The following is a 22,026-nucleotide window of genomic DNA, read 5'->3' as shown; positions in this document are numbered from 1 at the left end:
TTACTACGAACAAGTTAACATAGCACGTACAAGGTAAAAACATCATTTCTATGTCTCATAATAGTCAGAGGACAGGCAGTCCTCCCCTAAACCTTCTCCCGCAGGTCCAGGGGACTGACTTCTTCTGTCACATTGATCCATATTTTCTAGTATGTCGCTGCCCTTTTCTGCATGGTCTAAGATAGCTCCCTACCACATCCACATTGCAGCTATCCAGGAGCAAATGGAATAGGAGAATGTATTTCTTCCACTATCAGTCTATCTTACAAATTGTGTTGCCACTTCTCACATCCTATTGCCTAGAACATAGTTATATACGCAACATTAAGGGAGTATGAGAAATGCTTACTGGCTGCCATGTCCCTAGCAAAGAATTAGACATAATATTAGCATAGAATTGGGCAGGGGGGCTAGTAGGAGTAACAACAGCCTCTGCTACAGGGTTTCACAGATCTTGCCAGTTGGAGATACACAGGTTTTAATCATTATCTTAATAGTCTCTTGTTATGGATACTCAGTTATTGAGGATGTTTTTGCAAGGTCAAAAATAATAGATCAATTCACTGAGATTGTCCTCCCCTGCCCAAGAGGCAAGTCCAGTCACACAGGGGCTAAACTTTGAATATAATGCATTGTTGAGCCAAAGCTGATTAAGTCAAACAGGTGCTATTTTCATATCAGAGACCTCAGCTGAGCTCAGTGCATAGGAAAATTTGGACGCTAGGAGATAATTCCTCCATCAATATTGAAGAGAGAAAGGGACAGAGAATCAACAGTAGTACATTAAAGGCCACAAGACCCAGTGATTATGAACATCTTTGGGGTTAACTTGTGTGGGTTGGAACTCTGGCTCCACAAGATTTAAGAACATAGGGAACATGAATCAGGCAAATCTCAGTTTCTTTCTTTGTGAAATTGGAATAAAAATACTAAATAACTCATAAACTTGTACAAGGATTAGATTATATAATGCATATAAACACTTACAGCAGTGCCTGACATCTATGAAGGCCTCAATAAATATTAATTGTTGTTAATGGGGAATCCTTAAAATTCTCTATGGTCTGTTTTATTTAGCAAAGAATCTTACTCCATGATTAACTCTTTTTCAAGCTGGAAATCAGGAGAGGCCAAGGAAAACAGAGGGAAGCAGCCAAGCAGAAGAGCCAGGATTTGCTCCATCCCTAGGACACACAGATGGGAAACTCATGAACTGCCAATTCCCCAACAAATCCATCCTGCAAGGCTTCTCATGGAGCAATAAGCCCTAGATAGTTTCTTTCTCCAATTCATTTTCTGATAACTTTTAAACAATGAGAAAGAACTCCAAATTCTTCTCTGGAAGAATAAAAATAAATAAATAATAATAATAATAAACAATCACAAAAAAATAGCAAGCCACCTCCCATTAAAGCTACTGTAGGGTAGATGAAGTCTCTTGAAAATGTGCAGAAAAACAGCAATATCTTGATAAATAAGCTACAGCTGCAAGGTGCTTGTGCCGATAATAAGTAGCATGGAACAACTGCCTCTTCCACAAAACCCGGGGATTTATGTCCAGTCTGCCTGCTTTGAAAACTAGAGAATTAACTCATGAAACCCATACATCAACACGTGGAGAAAAGGGAATCACAGTATAGAAATGAAATTAGCATGAAATTAGTTAGCTGTAGGACATAAATAGAGGTACTGACATATCTGTGCGTCTTCTGTATCAAATGTCTTTGGAGAACTCACCAACCCTGGACTGCAGTTGATGGCCTCCGTGATTTATTTCAACATTTTCTACCCTAGGCAGGTTGTTTGCAAAGTCCTTCAAGTATCATTAAGACGAATCAGGAAACACAGATAATTCTTCAAGAGAAGAATATGATCGTGGGAAGACACTGCTTATACAGAACATCCACAATGTGTCATTTCAGCCTCCAGAACAGCGCATCACTATATTTATTAATCCATTGCCACAGAGATTACAGCAATCTGACACAGAGCTCTAATGAATTTTTGGCACGTTTGGAAATTGTGACTTTTGTTGTCCAAGGAGCCTCGTAAATCAAACCCCCCCCACTTTTATTGCAGTTGGCTTTTCATGGTGTATATCACACTGAGAAATGGATTACATGATCCGTAGCTTTAACTACCTTGCATTAGTTGATCGTGTACTATGGATGTGTATTACACAGTGTATGAATCATAGGGGAGCTAGAATATGTGTGACAGATAATTTAAACATGAAATTGGTGATGCCTGGGAACAGGTAGAAATAGAGTCAGAGAAATACAGGCAAATACAAGTCAAAGTGAATGGATGGGAGAACCCAGGTATTTGCTGCTGGCTTAACACAAACTTATTAGTAAAGTGTGGTGTTCAGAAAGAGTGCTATTTCACCATTCAAGGAGATGAGTTTTCTTCATACTACTCTGATCCTCCAATTGCTGCTTTGTCCCTTCTGTAACCAGACCCTTTCAGTTTACAAATGGACATTTAGAGGCAAAGGTGATTTATTTCTATGAAGTCTTACTCTACCTCTAAGATGAAAGAAGATCATAAAGTTAATTTGCCCAATATCCTGATGCACAATGGGGAGTCAGAAAGCCTAGAGTCTAGCTTACTTCCTGTTAACCAACCTGCTTTGAGAGCTAGGCTGTTATTTAGCTTGTATCTCAAATTTCCTCACCTGAAAAGTAGGATAATTAACAACTGATCTTCCTAATTCATTGAGTAAAAATCTCATAAAATCTTATATTTGCTCTAACTAGGGCATTTGAAGGGCACAAGGTAGACACCCACATAGATCCTGCCAGGAAAAGGTTGTTTGTTTTCAGGAGAGACATAGATAGGAAGTAGAATGGTGAGGAGCATTCTTGAAACAACCAACGTTCATTTGCCCTTCAAAAGTCATGCCATCTTATACTCCTGGCATCTCTCATTCTTTACACAAGATTGGTCCATTCTTGTTCAAACTGTGGCTTCCTAACTGGGTCTTCCTGCATGGGCCCACAGCGGCCAATCTGGGCTGAATCTGTCTTATGACTTTAGAGCTCAGCTACTATAGGAAGTTACAAATGTCACTAGTGCTTTTCAGACACATCAGGCTCATTCCCATATGAGGGCCTTCACATTTGTACTTCCTTCTTCAGATACTTTGTCCCAACACTTCACAGGACTTGTTCCCTTACTGCTGCATTTAAATCACTCTTCAGTTGTCCCTTTTTAAAATTTGTTTTAATTAGTTACACATGACAGTACAATGACCTTGACATATACATTTGAATCAGGTGGGATATAATTTCTCATTTTTCTGAGTGTACAGGTTGCAGAATTACATTGGTCATGCAGTCACAGCAATAATAATGTCTACTTTATTTGGCTGTCCTTCCATTCCCCCCCAGATGTCTCTTTTTAATGAGACCTCCCGTAGCCACTCCACTTAGTGCTATCCACTCTAGTATTCCTTTTCCTTTATTCACTTTTATTTTATGAACATTGCCTGTCTCTTTCTGACATACATTTATTTTTATCTTTTTCACCCATTATATATCAAGTCAATGATGTCAGAAACTTTTTATTATTTTTAACAACTATATCTCTTGCTTAACATAATGACTCACATCTAAGAGGTACTCAACTAATATTGGAGAATGTATATTTAGTGAATGAGTGAATGAATGTGCAGCTGTTCCTGACTTGTGATTCCAAATTTCTAAGAGGAGAATTTAATGTATTCATTTCATATTTTTCAAAAGAGAAGACTCTAATCAATTTCTGGCTGACCTGTGAGTTGTCATCCATGGCCAGTTGCCCATTCCTTGGTCTGATTAGACAGGGATGAGATGGGGCCACTTCATGTGGCAGAGCACAGGCACATAGAACACTAGGGCTAAAGGGAGGCGGATCCCTTAAGGAAGACCTTGAATGGCCCAGCCCTGATGGTTCTGAGAGTGCCAGCTTTGCTCTGGCAGAAAGAGAGAGAGGCCATATGCCTTTGACTAAGAATCACAAGGTTGGAAACCAGGTTGACTCTTCCATGTACCAACTCCCCATTCTGTTACAACTTTCCTTAATATTAGTTTCTTATTTGTTCTGCATTTTATATTAAATTTCTATGAGAAACTAATAATACTGATAGTCAATATTTTCTATATAGCTTAACCTTGGGAGTCCTCACAGCTATCCTCTGAGGTAGGTACTATGATTCTCTTCATTTTGTGTATGAAGAAATGTGAAAACAGAGAAAATAGGTTGCCTGGGGTCATTTGGAGAGTGATTAACACAACCAGGATTTGAACCCAAGGACGTCTGGTTCTGTAGCTTCATCTAACAAGACCATTTTTATCCATTCAGTCCACAAGCACTTGATAGGAAGTCAATATTTTCCTAGAAATAAACATTCCCATGAGGTAAACACATATAAATATGTTTTTAAAATGACAAGATATTATGTACAAACTATGCTTATTAAACACACATTTAAAATACATTAAATATACATTTGGTTCTGTCAGTTTCACAGACCTAAGATCTAGTACTCTCCAATTTTGCCTCTCTTTTTATGGATGTGCACTGGATATTACTTAATTTGGGGGCCCAGAATGGCAGAATTGTCAATTAAGAAAGTCACCAATTTTTATAGCATGCAAATATGAAGACCCTAAAATACTGATTGGTTCCACATTACACTTTCTTTCTGGATATTAGCCATACTGTTTAATGACAAATTTAAAAAATTGTGTGAGAAATAGTCCAAAATGAGTTAAAGTACACAGCAATGCATGGGCAACACATATTCATGTTGAGTGTGTTTCTTTTTCCCTCTTTTTTCTTTTGCTGTTTTGGAGATTGAACCTGGGACATCATAACATACCATGCAAGCGCTCTACCACTAAGCTTTACCCCAGACCCTTGCTTGAGTTCTTTGAGCTATGCTTACAATAATAATATCAACAGATAAGGTGTAGGATAGATGCTTGAAAAGGGAAGAATTTATCCATCATCTTTTCCTTTTGTTTTTCCTTTTGGTACTGCTGCTTGAACCCAGAGGTGCTTTACCACTAGCTGCACCCCACAGCCCTTTTTTAAACTTTTTTTTTGTTTTTTCAAGTCAGGGTTTCGCTAAGTTGGTAGGGCCTTGCTAAGTTGCTGAGGCTGGCCTTGAACTTGCAAGCCTCCTGTCTCAGCCTCTCAAGTTGCTAGGATTACAGATATGTGCTACCACACCTACCTTTGTCTTAGGACCTACCATATGAAGGCACCATAGCAAACACAGAGATACACATGGTATATAAAACATTCTAAGTTCATGCTTATGAGGCTTCTTTCAGAATCACAGAAAAAAACTTAAAAAGTCAACATGTGACTGACCCAAAACCTTTGTAACATCATGTAGTGCCGGAAAGAAGCCAATAGTTCCATCCCTTGAACGTGGAGAGCTTTCAGTCACTAAGTAGTATGTTCTTGTGGGCATTTTTCTATTAAAGAAGACTGTGTATTCCCACTCCATTAAACTGAAGCAGGTAAGAATTTATCCTGTGTTTCATAGGAAAGGCCTTATAGGGATGAAAAAATAGTCATATTTATAAATGCTAACCTATATTGCACTTCTATTACTTTCTACTTTTAATAGCATATAGGTTCTGTTGGCTCTAGTTTTTATTTCTTCTTGCACATGTGCATTGTACAGAACTCCATCATTTGCTGTATAGAGTCTTGATTTCTATTCTTCTGGTGAAGCTTTTCAAGGTCACCCTGGCCTCATATCCATCACTCACGTGTGCCTCCCCGATTTCCTTTGTCAGTAGTACATATCAAGATGATTAATGGTTCAATGTTCATATTCAGAAATCTGACTAGATAACTGTCGTTTTATTTGTTGGAATTTATAATTCAAAAAAACATTGATGAAGTTGTTCAAGAAAAGAGATCAATACAAGTCAGTTTTACTTATTATGAACGACAAAGCTTGGTAACTTGTTAGTTTAAATAGGCTCTGTACCTGCATACTCCCTAGGAATGAACTAGGGGATTAGGGAGGGGTATCCAGTCTTTTTAAAGTGACTCTACTGCAGTGCTGAGAGAAAATACTCAAACAGGAAAGACTGAATACCATCTTGAGCTAGAGGTTTTTTCACTGACAGAATGAGAATCTATGAGTTTTGTAAGAATACCTTACTTTTATTCTCTTTTGGCAGGGAGTATTAAGTATTTACTTACTTTAAAATATTATTAATCCATTATTTTTACTTAATTATTTACCTAAAAAGATGCATTGCTTTTATAAGAATGACAAGGGCTTATTATTAAAAATAAAATAGGGACCATCAAATAAATTTTTTAAAATCCCCTGAAATCTACTGTCCAAGATGATTTTGGCCTTAAGAAGAGGTATTAAAACAATATAAAGGATTAAAAAATATCAAAATAAATTCAAGGTTTTATACAAAGTTTGTAAATGGTACAAGGTATGGGTTTTTGTCAGCTTTTTTGCTGCTGTGACACAGAGACCTTACAAGAACAATGTAGAGAAGGAAAAGTTTATTGGGGGGCTCACAGTTTCAGAGGTTTCAGTCCATGGGTGGCTGACTCCATAGCTCTGGGCTTGAGGTGAGGCAGAACATCAGGGCAGGAGGGTATGGTGGAAGAAAGCAGCACAGGACATGGCAACAAGAAAGGAGAGAGGGCTCTCCTCACAAGGGACAAAGCATAAACCCCACTAGCACAACTCCAGTATTCTGAATCCTCCAGCCATACCCTGCCTACCTACAGTTACCACCCAGCTAATCCATTCAAATGGAGAACTAATGCACTGATTAGATTAAGACTCTCATAACCCAATCATTCAACCTCTAAATTTTCTCACACATGAGCTTTTGGGAGACACCTCATATCTAAATTATCACAGTGCATTTCAAGTTGAGAGTTTTATTGTTTGTTTTTCCATAAATTTTGTTTACGTGGCTATTATTTTAGGAGAAATAGCTTATTCGCAGTCTTAATCTTTAACATATAAATTTCAAGCATATTACTGTTTTATTTTTTAAAAAGTGAAACTATAAAATTATGATAAAATATGTTAATATTTTAAAGTGTGTCAGCCGGAAAATAGAAAAGAAAAAAAAAGGAAAACCCTAAATCAGGCTGAATAAAATACAAAAGTTATAACACATCAAAAAGACAAGCAAAACATAACTAAATCATAGATAAAATTACAAGAGAAAACAAAATGGGAAGAAAGGATAGCATATGACAAGGAGCTAATTTTGTAATGTTCTAAAAATGCCTACTTTTATTTATTTATTTTTTGAAATTTATATATGTATTAATTTCTTAATTAGAACAACTAATGAGCCTTAAACCCATTACAAACTTAATTCAACATTCCTAGCATTCAGAAATCCTAGCAAACCTGAAATACCATTCCAATGAAAAGAAATATATTTTCGGGAAGAGCAAATGGCTTATTCTAGGATGTGTAAAGATGAAAGTGGAGCATCACACCATAGTAGGTAATAATAATAAAGCTATGAATGGCAGCTATATTCATGACACAAGGACATGGGGGCAAATTTGAAGGGGCTTCCACCGGGAAAAAATTAGACAATTTGATCTTCAAAAGGATGATAATTGCAATTGATCAAAACTCATTAAATGTGTAAAAATGCCTACTTTTAATAAAAAATCAATAAAAAGTAAGATCAGAATGACAATATAATGTACAAAAGACAAATACTTCTTCACAGGAGGAGAAAAATCTGCTTTCTTGGGGATTAAATTATCAATTAGTATTGATTTCACTAGCATTTTAAAAATCCATAGTATATATTTACTTAATATGCTAGAAAATTCCATTACAATAAATAAATGGAAAGAATCATATTATCAATAGGCCTGTGAATCTCAGTTGTCTCCTGTTCCCAGCTATGTGATGCTTAGTCAGTCTGCATGTGGCCTCTCATGGATAGATAAAACCAGAGTATTCCATAGGATTCTGCATTGAAGTCCAAGAGTGTTTTGGAATTTTCGAGATTACAGATACGCAATGCTCTTACCTATACTCTTAAGATGCACTGGTAATTTTAGTATAATAATGAATGATCAATAATTGTTCAAAATATAACTTTTGAATATGCTGCCATGATTGATAGTTACGCCTCGACCACAATGAAACTCAAACTATTATTAAAAAGGACCTTCCCCTCTTTCTTAACACTAAATTCAGGCTCCTGGAGATCTTTCATAATTTCTGCTTTGAGATCTGGTGGTGCTGTTGTGTTAAAGTTGCAGGTTTCTGTCAAAAAATCCCACAGCAGGTCTCCATTTTCATTACCATCAATAAAACAGTCAGTAATGTCCATGGTGGACAGAAGGTCATAACACTCATACTTGATCCCCAGGTTGTCCAGCATCTGAGTAAGGTGAGAAGATGTGACATACTGGCAGAGGTCATCTCGGGGTAGGCGGGATCCATACTTTTTCCACAGCTTGTCCCAGCCACTGATCCCTGGGTAACAGAATAAAATTCACATGTTCACTTATTCTTTCTTTCATTTACCTCCTGCTAACCAGTACACTAGATGTTTGGAAAGAGCAGTGAACAAAATAAAATTCTCATACTTTGTGGAAGTCAATTTAAGGAACACAGATGAAGGAGAGGGTTAAATAAATAAATAGACATGTCAGATGAGGATAAGTGCTAAGTGAAAAGCTAATCAGAATAAGGGATGAGGAGGCTAATGAATTTGAAGAAGTGTCATTTTATCTAGGGTGGTCACAGAGAACCTTTTTAATAAGGTGACATTTGAGCAAAGACCTAATAGCAAGCCATGTAGACATCAGAGGGAAGATTACTCCAGGTAGAGAAAAAAGCAACCGCAAAGGATGTAAAGCAGACACATGCTTGACCTATTTAAGAACCAAACAGGAATTCACTCAATTGGAGTTGAGTAACCAAGGGATAGAGTAGAAAGAGATGAGGTTAGATGAGTGGCAGGTGTTCTAGATGAAGTGCCAGATCACATGAGGACATATTGGAAACCACTGTAGAAACAAATTAGAAGTTTATGGTTTGATGGAAATGTTCTATGTCTGTGTTGTCCACTATGGTAGTCACTTACCACCTGTAGTTATGCAGCACTTAAAATGTGATTAGTTGTTACTGAGGAACTGAATTATAGAATTTTAGGTTTCATTTCATTTTAATCAATTTTAATTTCAACTTCAATAGCCAAATGTGGCTCCCATATTGGAAAACACAATATTAAAAGACTAATTTTCATTTTAATAAGGCACTCTGGCCATACAGATGAGAATTGACTCCAAGCATATAAGAGAAGAAGCAGAACAGTGAACTACTAAAGAGAAGTGGTTGGACATTTTTTGTATCTTATGCTCCTAAATCCAATGGTATTTGGCAGCAACTTGGATTTAGGGTGTGAACAAATGAAAAGAATCAGTGGAAACTCCAGGGATTTTTGCCTAAACAAGGGGAAAGGCAGAATTGCTATTAATTCGCAATTGGAAGAATGAGGAAAGAACAGATTTAAATGTATCAACAGCCATCTGGTTTGGGAACTATAAAGTTGAGATACCTACTGGATATTCAGGAGGTGATATAAAGAAGGTAGTTGTTTGTGTTAGTCTGAAGATCAGAAGAGAGGCTTCAAGAGTTTTTTTAAAAAATGAAGTGGAAGGAAAGAGCACAGTAAATCAACGATAATTTACTCAAACCAAAGGGTAGCCTCATGTCCATACACCATTTATAAGACACTGCCGTGGACTGCCATTAACTAGGCTTGCTACAAATTTTGCACCCCAACTTTAGAAGACAGTTTAGCAATATCTGTTGTATTAATTGAAAATTTAACCCAGCATAGAAGCTAAGAGATATATCATGTGGTTTAAGTTAATGTTCCTAGAGTTAATTCAACCTAAGAGATTATCCAAAACAGGAAATTGGAAATAATAAATACTCTAGGTACTTGATATTCTACTAATGTTTCAGAAGATGGAGAGATACTTGCAAGATTTGCTCTAAAAAGGTAAGACTGGATGAGGCAGAAAAAAAATTAAATTGTAGTTGAATTTTAAAAAGATTATGAAAATGTATTTTTAAATATTTCATACCAAAGATAGTAGACTGTCTTCTCAAAAGAGAAGCCCTGCTGTTGTTGTTGTTATTATTATTATTATTATTATTATTATTATTATTATTATTAAACCTGGTGAAGAGAAAAGAATCAAACACCAATTGCAGAAAATTTGCTGGTGTCAGTGCTGTGACTCAGTGCCACTTCTGAGCTTAGCAATTATACACTCTCTGACTGATGCATTATCATAATGGCTCTCAGTGGGCACAACATATGGTGTTACTTTTGCTTTCAACATGATATAAACCAGATTATTTTTTCCCTGTGTCTTAAAAATAACACACCACGATTTGCCTGCTTCCTTAGGAGAAGACAGAAAACTTGGAGAAATCCTTCTATGTCATCTCCCTTGACTAGATAGGCTGTCTTCAATTTGGCAGCTCTCTCAACTGAGACCTGACTATATTATCTGCAGAACCATTCCACCAGCATCATTGTAGTTGGGGATACTCCTCATTTAAAACAAAATCCAAATCTTTAGTTCTTAGTTCTTCAATTTTTTTACCCCCAAGTCAAATCTTTCATCTTCATAATCAGGAACCGATTCTAGTTATCACTAAGTACATATTTACTGAGCTGGGTTAGTTGTATAACGAATGCTTAGGAACAGAGAAAAATGTCTTTCCCCTCAAGCAACATGTATTCTAATAAACTGATCCATAAATGCAGTCATTTAATTCTGATTTCAATTTCTTTCTTTTCCCAATTAGTTTTACATGTTTACCCTTTATTGTTTTTATCTGGGCATTTCTCTCTCTCTCTCTCTCTCTCTCTCTCTCTCTCTCTCTCTCTGTGTGTGTGTGTGCTCTGTGCATGTGTGTGATTGAACATTTTATTTCTGTTTATTTTAAAACTCACCTGCAAATAGTCTATTTTATGTCATTTATATTTTAATTTTTGGTAACAGTGACTTAACCCAGGAGCTTTTTGCCCCCATGCTGCATACCCAGTCCTTTTTATTTTTTTATTTTGAGACAGGGTCTCACAAAGTTGCTAATGGACTTGCTAAGTTGCTGAGTCTGGCTTCGAATTTGTGATCCTTTTACCTCAGCCTCCTGAGTTGCTGAGATTACAGGTATGTGCCACCACATAACCTATAGGCAGTTTAAAAGGAAATGTCCTTTTTTGGGAGGGATGGACATTCAGAGCTAATTATAGTTCTTATATCACAAGGTAGAAATAAACAACTGTTCAGTTCAGATCAAACACATTTTGAGTATCTTCTGCAGGCAAAGGTTTAATAAAGATCTGGCAAAAAATTAAGAGGCAAAGACCCTGCTCTCAAGAAACGCTCCTGAACTCCCTATATGTAATAGCACATTGCTTAAAGTATTTACAGATCTGAATACTTCTTTAGATTAGGAGTCTTTCAAAGGTAGAGGAAAGCCAGGTGTGGTGTTCATACCTGTAATCCCAGTAGCTTGGGAATCTGAGGCAGGAGGAACTCAGCAATTTAGCAAGGTTCTAAAAGACTCAGTAAGACCCCGTCTTTAAATAAAATACAAAAAGAAATTAAAAAAAAAAGCTGGAAATGTTGCTCAGTGGTTAAGTGTCCCTGGGTTCAATCCCCAGTACTCCACCCACTCAAAAGAAGAGAAGAAATATGATGGTTTGGTGCTGGGGATGTGGCTCAAACGGTAGCGTGCTCTCCTGGCATGCGCGGGGTGCTGGGTTCGATCCTCAGCACCACATAAAAATAAAATAAAGAAGTTGTGTCCACCGAAAACTAAAAAATAAATATTAAAAAAAATTCTCTCTCTCTCTCTCTCTCTCTCTCTCCGCTTAAAAAAAAAAAAAGAAATATGATGGTTATCTTGGTACCTTTCAAAGCCTAAAACTGACTGAGAGTACAAGCTCAAAAAACTGAACAAACAAAATCCACAAGTAACTATACTATACAGCAAACATGGAACTGAGGTATGTTTTGAACACTGCTGATCCCATACTGCATCTTCACCAAACTAGATGATCAAATGACTCCATATTTCATTACCTTAACATCTAATAAATTTCAATCGCAAGTGTCCATATAATGCTCAAATAATGGTAATTTGGTAGATTCAATTAAATAATTCATCCAACTGGGAATAGGTTAATATCTGACTGCTGGGCATATAAGAACTCAGGCTACATGGCTTACCTAAGATGATCCTTTAGAGCAAGATGATTCTCCAGAAACGTCATTGGTCTACCTAGAGGAGATCTTGGCTAGATGAGTGCTCTTAGGAAATTAATTTAGTAAATAAATTCTAAGCTGTTCTGAGTCTACCTACAATGAGTACTCCACTTTCTTCATTACAGAGCAGATATGGATGAAAATATTATGCTAAAACAAATGAAATACATCCTGAAACATCGTTGTTGTTTGTTGAAGCAAATTCCATGTAGAAGGTGATCACAAGATCTTGATAAAAATGGAGTGCAGTGTGAACCATTTCAGATTAGGTATTCCAGTATTCAAGTTTATGAGCTATTTGTTTCTTTTTAATTATTTTATTTATTTATTGGTACCAGGGATTAAATGCAGGGCTTTGCACATGCTAAATATGTACTCTACACTACACTTCCAGCCAGATTAAATGTTTTAATCTGACAAGTTGATAGAGAATGGAGTTTGAAGAATTAATTCGGTTGGCAAGACAGGCTAGGGCAATTCTTCCTATAGGAGGAGTAGGAGGGACACAGATGGAGCACCTCAGTCTTCGAAGAGTTCTTAAACATGTCTTTTATTCATACAGTAGACTAGCAGAGATGGATTTGAGGCTTTATCATGAAATGACTAGTAGCAATGTGGATTATTTCAGTACATGTTTACTGATATAACAATATCTGGTTAGAAAAATTTTTGTGGCTAAATTTGTTTCCAATGTTGGGAACTAAGTTTGATGTATTTTTAAAAACAATGAACCATATTTATATTGGATCCAATCAAGTAAATATTGCTATTTTTTAAAAGGAAACTATAGTTACTTCCAGACAATGAAAGGGCAACAGAACTTGTCTCAGAAAATGTGTTGTTGTAAGGCAGGTTGGTGGGTGCATGGGTTTATCTTGGAGATAGAGGTAAAGCAAAAGGGACTTAAACTATGCCATGTAACAAAAGGATTAGACTAGGAAAGTGAGGAGCTGGCATCATAGCATTGAGCTAAAAGAATATAGGGAGGTCAAAAGAAGTTATGAGAGTAGGTCCAAGGGAGGTGGGCCCTGAGTTGGCAAGAGAAAGACCAGAAAGAAACTGGCTGTGAGACCTTAATGCTGAATTCTGTCCTCTGTTCTGCCTACCCTCAGGTCTCAAAGAATAATGCTTTGGAGAATGTAGGAGGTAAGACTATGTCCATGCCTGTATATGGTGGAACAAGATGAGAAAGGGTGGGTGCAGCTCATGCAAGGTCTAGAGAGAAAGAATCAAGTGGTGAACTACGAGCAGAAATTTTGAAAAACAGAGGCTGGCAACCATCAGGAGCATGTAAGCCTGAGCCCAGGAATCCTCAGTAGTATAGGAATGATGCGGAGGGAGGACAGACTACGCACATTACTTAGGATGAAAGCTTCAGTCATTTACTTAGTAATTATAAGAGTTAAGTACGAACCTATAGGATTAGGGAACCTGGAGGCATTCCACTTAAACTCAGTGGATTAATATATTCAACATATTCCTTTTTCAGATGGGATGTTTTCTTGAACTTTAAAGAAAATTATCTTGGAAGTATGTTTATTTCTTTCATTTTAACATCTTTAGTTTATTTAACACTTCTGATAATAGCAAAAATATGAGTCATTTTAGCATTAGGAGAGAGAGAAGTGAAGAATTCAAATAAAAGATCTAAATCTATTTTCTCTTTTCTTCAGTGGTTCTTCTTTTAAGGAGATATGGATGTGGTATTTCTTCCATGGCAGTTAAGCCCTCTTCTAAGAAGTGACCATGGGAAAGGAAAGAGGAAATCAGTCCCAGTGTCATAGTCTGACTTCTCTTATTTATTACATTCTTATGTTTAGGAATGATGGCAGTTTGCAATATTTTTCTCTTTAGGACAGCTGTCTCCTATACTATAAGCAGTATAAAAAGAACCTGTGAACTGCATATTGAGAAAGTAAAAAAAAAAAAAAAATTATTTCCACCATCCAAACTACCTTGATTAACTTTTTCCTCAAAATTCTTTTCAGGCATGTCTGAGGTCCTGGGTTTAATCCCAAACACCACAATCATCCAACCAACCAATCATTCAATGAATAGTTTTCAAAAAGTGCTAACTTATTTTTGAGTCTTTACTCCCTCTTGATTTTTTTTATCCCTGAGTACATATTTATATAGCACATATGAATCACATATATGGATAGATACAATGTAGGTATGATTATCCAGAAACAGACCTTGAATTAGCTAAGGCTCAGAGACCAAGTTTACATAAGTGGCAAGTGCCTTAGTTTTCTTGCTCCATGTATCATTCTTATGTGTGTCTTCATTTCTCTCTCTCTCTCTCTCTCTCTCTCTCTCTCTCTCTCTCTCTCTCTCTTGTGCTAGGGATCGAACTCAGGACTTTGTGCATGCTAGGCAAACACTTTAACACTGAGCTACATCCCCAGCCCTGTTTCTCACATTTCTTGATGCCAATAAACCATGGCTTCTAGTAACTCATTCATAACATGGCCAGCAGAACACTGTGTCTATGAGGTTACTTGGTCAGTTCTCAGTTGCATAGAAAACTCATGACACTTTCTAAATCTGGCTTTTTTAAATTAATAAATATATACTCATATACTCTGATACTCTAATATTTAATTCCTAAAAATATTTTAGAATAAACCAAATATAAATATGAGAGTGAACTTGTCATTGCTATGAAATATATTTTAAAATCAAACCGTATTATTTATGGATGAATTGCTATTTATGTATGCAAGAATTCTTGTGGTCCACTGATGCAGATCATCAAGAACAGACTTTTGACAATGTCAAGAACTAACTTTACTTTTATGTTCCTAAATGCAGTGCAAAGTACTTTAGCCCAGTGTCCTAATTTAGAGAGAAACTAGTAGAAAGGATCCTGTTTACATAATCTCTTTTAAATGGAAAGTCAGACTTTTCCCACATAAATTCATACTTTTAACTAACTAGAGGTAAAAAAAACCAAGTATATCAAAATGTTCTCATGGGGAGCAGGTTGTGTACAGGAGGTCTCACTGCCAAACTCTCATAAAAGTTCAAGCCCTGGATTATAAGCAGCAACTAGTTTTGCAATTGAAAACTATTCATTATATTTAAGAACAAGTTAATTTTATGACATAAGGATTGAGTATGGAGTTGGCTATGTGGCTGAGGATGATAGGGACTTTGTGCATTTTGAATCAAGACATTTATCACTAAGTGGGCAATCCACAAAGACTGCATGGAAGGATTACTCTAATGAATAAATGACCTCAATAATGTTGACGTTTCATTTTCTAAGAACATTTACTTATGTTCTCTACATGGCACTCTGTGTCTCTGGAAACCACATGAGGTGGATCAAAAGCTTCTCTGGCAAATACATCATCCCAAAACAGACCATGTGGGCCATTTTTTTTATAGGTGTTTGATAAAAGCTACAATGAGCAGTGTTGCTAATGGTTTACAAATGGAAATTAATCAAATATGATAGCATCTTAAATATTTTAACCTTTAGTTATTAATCAATATCCAGAAGCAAAGGGATACTCAAGTGACACAAAGTAAGTATAAATATTCACTACTCTTAGGCTCACTTAAAAATTCCTATTTCTTGGGGCTGGGGTTGTGGCTCAGTGGTAGAGTGCTTGCCTCACATGTTGAGGCACTGGGTTCAATTCTCAGCACCACATGTAAACAAATAAATAAAAGTCCATCCATAACTAATAAAATATTTTTTAAAATTCCTATCACTTGACTTTCCTCTGTTGTATGAAGAATTCATAAAAGAAGACAAAGACTTTTACCCAAGAAAAAGAAGTAAATAGATATTTAATTCCTTTACACCCCCTAAACTAAGAATGTAGCAAAAGACTTTCTTAATAGTATAAAAAATAATTGATTGGAGTCAGAAACTAAGGCAAGAATTTTATAACAATTACAAAATATACTAGATCTCCTCAAACACATGAATCCATACATACATGCACTATTGCCATTTTAAAATTCAGGCTGAACGAAAATAACTTACCTGATACAAGAATAATGAGAATCTTAGCATTGTTAGCTAAGAGACTATGGAAGAATTTCAGAGTAGCTGGAATATCTTCTACATAATACAGCATCTAAATAGGAGGGAAAGAGAAATGGAAAAAGAAAAAAAAGAGAGAAATGAGACATTGCTCTGTGTTGGAGTCTTTGTTGCTTGGACTAGAAGGTTTGATTTTCAAGTTCAGTGAATTTTTATCCAATAAACTCTTAAGACATTTAAAGATTAAAGATGTTATATGGAGAGATAGGACAACAGCATGAGAAAATATTTGGGAAAATGGAAAACTATGGCATTTGTTCAATTAAAGCCAAATAGGTTTAAATTTTACTTCTGGCTTCTATAACACAAGACATTTATAGCTGGAGACACTTTGATTCCATTCCACATGGGGACATCGATCCTCTGCCTATTCTATATTTTGTGAACTGCAGTCTTCTGGGAGAAAATGGTGCTGGCACCATAAAATCAGACCCCATTTCATGGAACGTTGCTTTAAAATTAAGTCCTTTGTACTAGCTTCTCCATGTGCTCACAGATGCTTTAAAAAAAAAAAAAAAGAAAGAAAATCACAGAAAAATGTGACAAATTCTGATGTCTAGGACATTGACCTGAAAAAAGCAGGAAGCTACGTGCTTGGTCATAGAGTGTTAGGGGTCAGCCCACCCTCTTTTAGTAAGGGCAGAACTTTCTAGCCAACATACAGAGTGGGATATTATTCACTGGGAGTGGGAAAATTTCCCTAATGATTTTCATGCCCAAGCGGCTAACCACCCCACAGACACTTCTTATATCTCACCTTCCTCTCTCTCAGACAAGAATTCAATATTCCATATAGTGTGTTCATAACAGAATTCATTGCACAAAGGGAAAACAACTTAAGCTGTAGACTCTCTCACGTGAATGAATGAAATAGAATGAAGCTGCCTGTGGCCCATGCTGCCTCAGCAGCCGTGTTGAGTGCCAGGTCACTCCAGATTGCCCACCACAGGGAGCGCAGACAGGCACCAACATGGCTGATCCACAAGATGGCTAAATACCTATGACATGACCTGGATGAAAAAGAGACAGGGCCATAGCAGACATCCTGAATTGTTATCTAAGACACAGGGAGACCTGTGGGCTGACTGTGAATATCGGGAGAGTGCCAGCACTAAAGTAGCAGTGAAGAGATAGAGCTCAGAAAATGTCGAGTAGATAAAGGAAAGAGAGATGCTGTAAGGAAGAAAGGACAAACATAGAAGTCTGGGGGGAAAGAGAACAAAGAAGCTGATGCCTAAAGCCACAGTATTTTAGAACAGGGAAAATAATGGGAATCAGAGCATTAATAGAAGAACTGGCTTTTGACAAGAGGAGGCTTCTGCAATAAGACAGAAGGAGATGATGGTTACAAATGCAACTGTGTTTGCAAGTTAAGAGGGTGAGAGATGAGTTTTCATCTGATAATTTATATGGTTTCCACACAATAAGAAGTGAGGTCATCAGTTGGGGATGAATGGTAGGGGGAGGTTGCAGGAGAATAAGGAAAGTAGGGAGTTATGAAATAGTTATGTGAGCAGGGGGGAAAGCAAGTATAATAGACAAACACCCAAGGCTTGCTTAACAACATTAAGTGCCCCCTCATGCAGAAAAGCTTTTATCAACCAAGGGAACAGAGGTGTAGGATTGCCTAAATATGTCAACCTTGGGGTCGTTTTTTCTTTTGGTTTCTTCATGAGTTTATACCTTTGGTCTAACTATAGTTGTGGTCTATAGAACAGAAAAAGTATTTTGTTATTCACCAAGTGGTAGATCTGAAATATGCACATCTGCTGGTAGTAGCCAACTCTCAAAGCCTAGACATTGCTCATGCTATCCAGAAATATCCTTGAAGGCTGGAAATTCATCTATTCAACTATTCATCTGGTCCTCTATTCAAGAGTTATCACTCATTAGGCTCTTGGTGCTAGACATAAAGTCCTGCTGAATGACTGGCTGATATCAGTAAGACTTTATTGACCTGAGGAATCATAAAACTTGCCCCTTTTGCTTTATACACAGTATACAGGCTGTTTATTAAAGGCTAAAGCAAAAAAGGATTTAGAAAAAATGTACATTCCAGACCATTTGGGTCACTGGAAAACTAGCCAGGACATATATTCACTCTACTATGTATTCGTTCTACTGTATATGAATCTGTGTGGGTTTCTCACTGCAGAAAACTATAGATAGATAGATAGATAGATAGATAGATAGATAGATAGATAGATAGATATAGATATATAGATATAGTGATGACTATGGAATAAAGAAAATTGGCCTTATGGGATGTTAAGGATAATTTTATCAATACTCGTATTTGGACAGATAATACTCCCTTATAAAATGAGAAATCACAAAATTTTCATTTAAAAAAACATTAAAATTTTACACATGCTTGATGAATATTTCTGAAAAATCTCCCTTCTGATAGTATTATTATAATAAATATTTCTTACCTGAATCATATGAATAAAGTCCCACTTTTGAAGCTCTTTTTTCTCCATTATTCTATTTTGATATTCAGATGATGTCTCCTTATGCCAAGCAAACTTTATGTTCTCGAGGTTTGATGTCTTGGCTACAAGCTCTAAAATACAGAGAAGAGGTGGCACACCATCAATTTTAATTGCAAATGTGGAACCAATTTCCATTTAGAATTTTAATGCAATCAATGTTATATACATAACAGATATAAAACACATTTTTCTTTTTTATGCAGCTCTGGGAAACCTTGGGGCTCATTCTGATTTTTTCCCAGGATTAAATAAAATTAGAGGTAAAAGGAAGAGTCAATAAGAAATAATTATGAGAACCTGGTTAGATATAGGTTACATTATCTTAGTATTAATGGGGAATCAACTAGTAAATTTTATTAATGTAAAGTTGATATGAAACAGGTAATATGACTGTGTAAATCAGGAGCAGGAAACCAAGGCCCAGGCCTATATCTGGTCTACCACCTATTTTGCATGAACTATAAACTAAAAACATATATTGTTCTATTTCCTGACTTACTGTCTCTGTCATTCATGTTTCATGCTATTACATTGTTAATAATTATTTTATTATTATTAAATGACTAGAAAAATCAAAAGAAGGACAATATTTCATAATTTGTGAATATGAAATTCAAATGTCGGCATTTATAAATGAAGTTTTATTGAAACACACTAATATTCAGTTTACATACTGTCTATGGCAAGCTTTGTGCCAAAACATCAAAGTCAATTAGCTGTGACAGAGACTGGTGGCCTTCTGAGTCTTAAACATTTACTACTTGGCCCTTTTCAGAAAAAAAAAAAAGCCAATTCTTGTTGAAACCCATTAAAGATAAGCTATTTAAGGGCAGGAATTCTGTAATATTCTGAATCAATGAATGACTCTGACCCTAAGAATAAAAATTAAAACTAATAGTTGATGACAACATGGGAATGGATGGAGAGTCAATAAGAGTCTAATTATTCACTGTTCACAGGCTGAGGCATTCAGTCATGCCTTTAAGAATTAATTAGGTTCTTCTCCAAAGAAGCTTACAAAGAGCATACCACAGTCACTGTATTATTAATCATTCAAGGCAAAAAATATGAGATGATAAGCCTTTGTGGATAAGATTTGGCATATAGCACCAAAGGCTACAGGTACCTTTGTATTTGGTGATTTGTTCTGCACTCGGTTCAACAACTTCATTGTTGATATGCACTCCTGGATATTGAATCTGAACTTTGGAGAGAATTTGAAGATCAATTTCACCTAGAAGATAAATATACAGAACAGATTACACCATTACAAAAAGAAGTGATTAAGAACAATTTGAGCTGATTTATTATCTGCCTTACTTTTACAAGAAAAGACTAGCAGAAAGAATAATGCAAAACTGTTCCACTGCCACAATACCTGTAAGGCAGAAACACTAGGTTTTCAGTAGGACTCATAATGTAATTTGAGTTACATGAATGAGGGGGAACATGAATGTCATTCAGCCATTCATTCATTCACACATATAATCTTTATCTAATATCCATCACTGCATTTTATTAAATCAAAGATGTCATTGATTACAGAAGATGACAATCCCTATTTTTGTTTTACCAAATCTGGAAAAAAAAACACCATTAGATATAATTTTAAGATTTTATCAACTGACCATAATCTGAGACATTAAGATAAAGAAAAATAGCTTAGAATGAATAAACTTGTCTAGGCTAGAAGAATGAAAAAAAAATATTAAAAAAGATAAAAACAGGGCTGGGGATGTGACTCAAGCAGTAGCGCACTTGCCTGGCATGCGCGCGGCCCGGGTTCCATCCTCAGCACCACATACCAACAAAGATGTTGTGTCTGCCGAGAACTAAAAAATAAATATTAAAAAAAAAAAATTCTCTCTCTCTCTCTCTCCTCTCTCACTCTCTCTTAAAAAAAAAGATAAAAACATATGTTAGGTACAAATAAAGGATACAAAATATGTCAGACATCTGCCTTCTAAAGTATCATTGCCTAGTGGAATAGACAGATATGGCAACAATCCTGGCTGTATTGGGCTAGGGTGGGATGAGGAGAGGAAATCATGAGGGAAAGGATATAAGAGAAGTTAGAATAAGCAGAGCTTCTTGAAAAGAGACCACTCTCCAGCTCTCTCTCTCTCTCTCCAAGTGATGGAGGTGGCCCAGAGACTTATGGGAAGTGAAGGATTGTAGGCAGAGCAGACAGGATGACAGAGGCACAAAGTCAGGAAGTAGAAGAGTACCTATGAATACTTAGAATACTGGGTGAGGCGGGCTTCTAAGCAAGAGGAAATCCAAGAGGTAAGTGGAGAGGAGATTTTGGACAGAATGCATATTTTTCCATTATTTCATTCATCAACTACTAATTGACGGTTTACCCTGTGCCAGCAACTGCACTAGGCTATAGCAAATGCAAGAGCAGGTGGATCCCCATCCTGATGGAAACTCGGTCTATAAGTGATGGCATAGGAGAAGGTGGTAAGGCAGATGGACTTGCATTTCCAACAGGTGTTCTCCATGTACTGGGTGTATATGATCTTGTCAATTTGCTTTACCTCTCTTAGCTTCATTTTCCTCATCAGAAAAATATAAAACATAAGAACACATAATTTATTAGCCGTGAGGGTTAAATGTGTTAATGCAGACAGAATACAGTGCAAAATAGAGTTGGCACTGAATAAATGTTAGCTATTAATTATTTTTATTGTTGCCATTGAGTCCCTGTCTTTAAAACCATTCCTTCTCTCCCTATTACTAATGCCTCCAAATTAAGTTTTGCACTTTTATTCGATTAGGTTATGATGTTGACCTTCATTAAAATGGAAATACCTCTTGGCAAGATTAGCATATGAAAATTATGTTAGACTTTAACGTTTTGGCATAAATGACATTAACAGAACCTTTTCAAGGTTAGACATTGTAGGCAGAAAAACAGATCATAAGACTGGGAGATCTGGAATAAAGTAAATGAGAAAGATAAACCGGGAACAGAAGATGCTAGGCTAGGAAAACAGGATAGTCAATGTCATAGTGGTAGTCCAAAGAAATGCCAATGGATTTGGGTTCCAGAGATGGTGCATATGTACAGGAAGGCAGGGGAGTGAGAAAGAAGCTGAAGTGGGGGATGAAAAACTTATTTTTCTCCAAAGCTGGGACTACTACATAAAA

At 36.4% G+C, this 22,026-nt stretch overlaps 1 protein-coding gene across 2 annotated transcripts in view; it reads right to left on the bottom strand.

The window, feature by feature from the left end:
* Positions 1-3,109: 3,109 nt before the first annotated feature.
* HNMT (histamine N-methyltransferase) overlaps positions 3,110-22,026 on the bottom strand; it is a 193,272-nt gene continuing 174,355 nt past the window's right edge. For both annotated transcript variants that reach the window (XM_081262418.1, XM_081262417.1), the window contains exons 4-7: positions 20,000-20,107; positions 18,814-18,944; positions 16,319-16,412; positions 3,110-8,497 (exon numbers count right to left, since the gene is read on the bottom strand). In XM_081262418.1, the coding sequence (XP_081118544.1) occupies positions 8,142-8,497; positions 16,319-16,412; positions 18,814-18,944; positions 20,000-20,107 (689 nt within the window). In that variant the 3' untranslated portion in view covers positions 3,110-8,141. The remainder of the gene's footprint in view (positions 8,498-16,318; positions 16,413-18,813; positions 18,945-19,999; positions 20,108-22,026) is intronic.

This window comes from Spermophilus citellus, assembly GCF_964194105.1.
Source record: "Spermophilus citellus genome assembly, chromosome: 11".
Taxonomy (NCBI): domain Eukaryota; kingdom Metazoa; phylum Chordata; class Mammalia; order Rodentia; family Sciuridae; genus Spermophilus; species Spermophilus citellus.
Note: the sequence above shows the minus strand (reverse complement) of the source record. Positions and strands in the feature narration are given on the sequence as shown.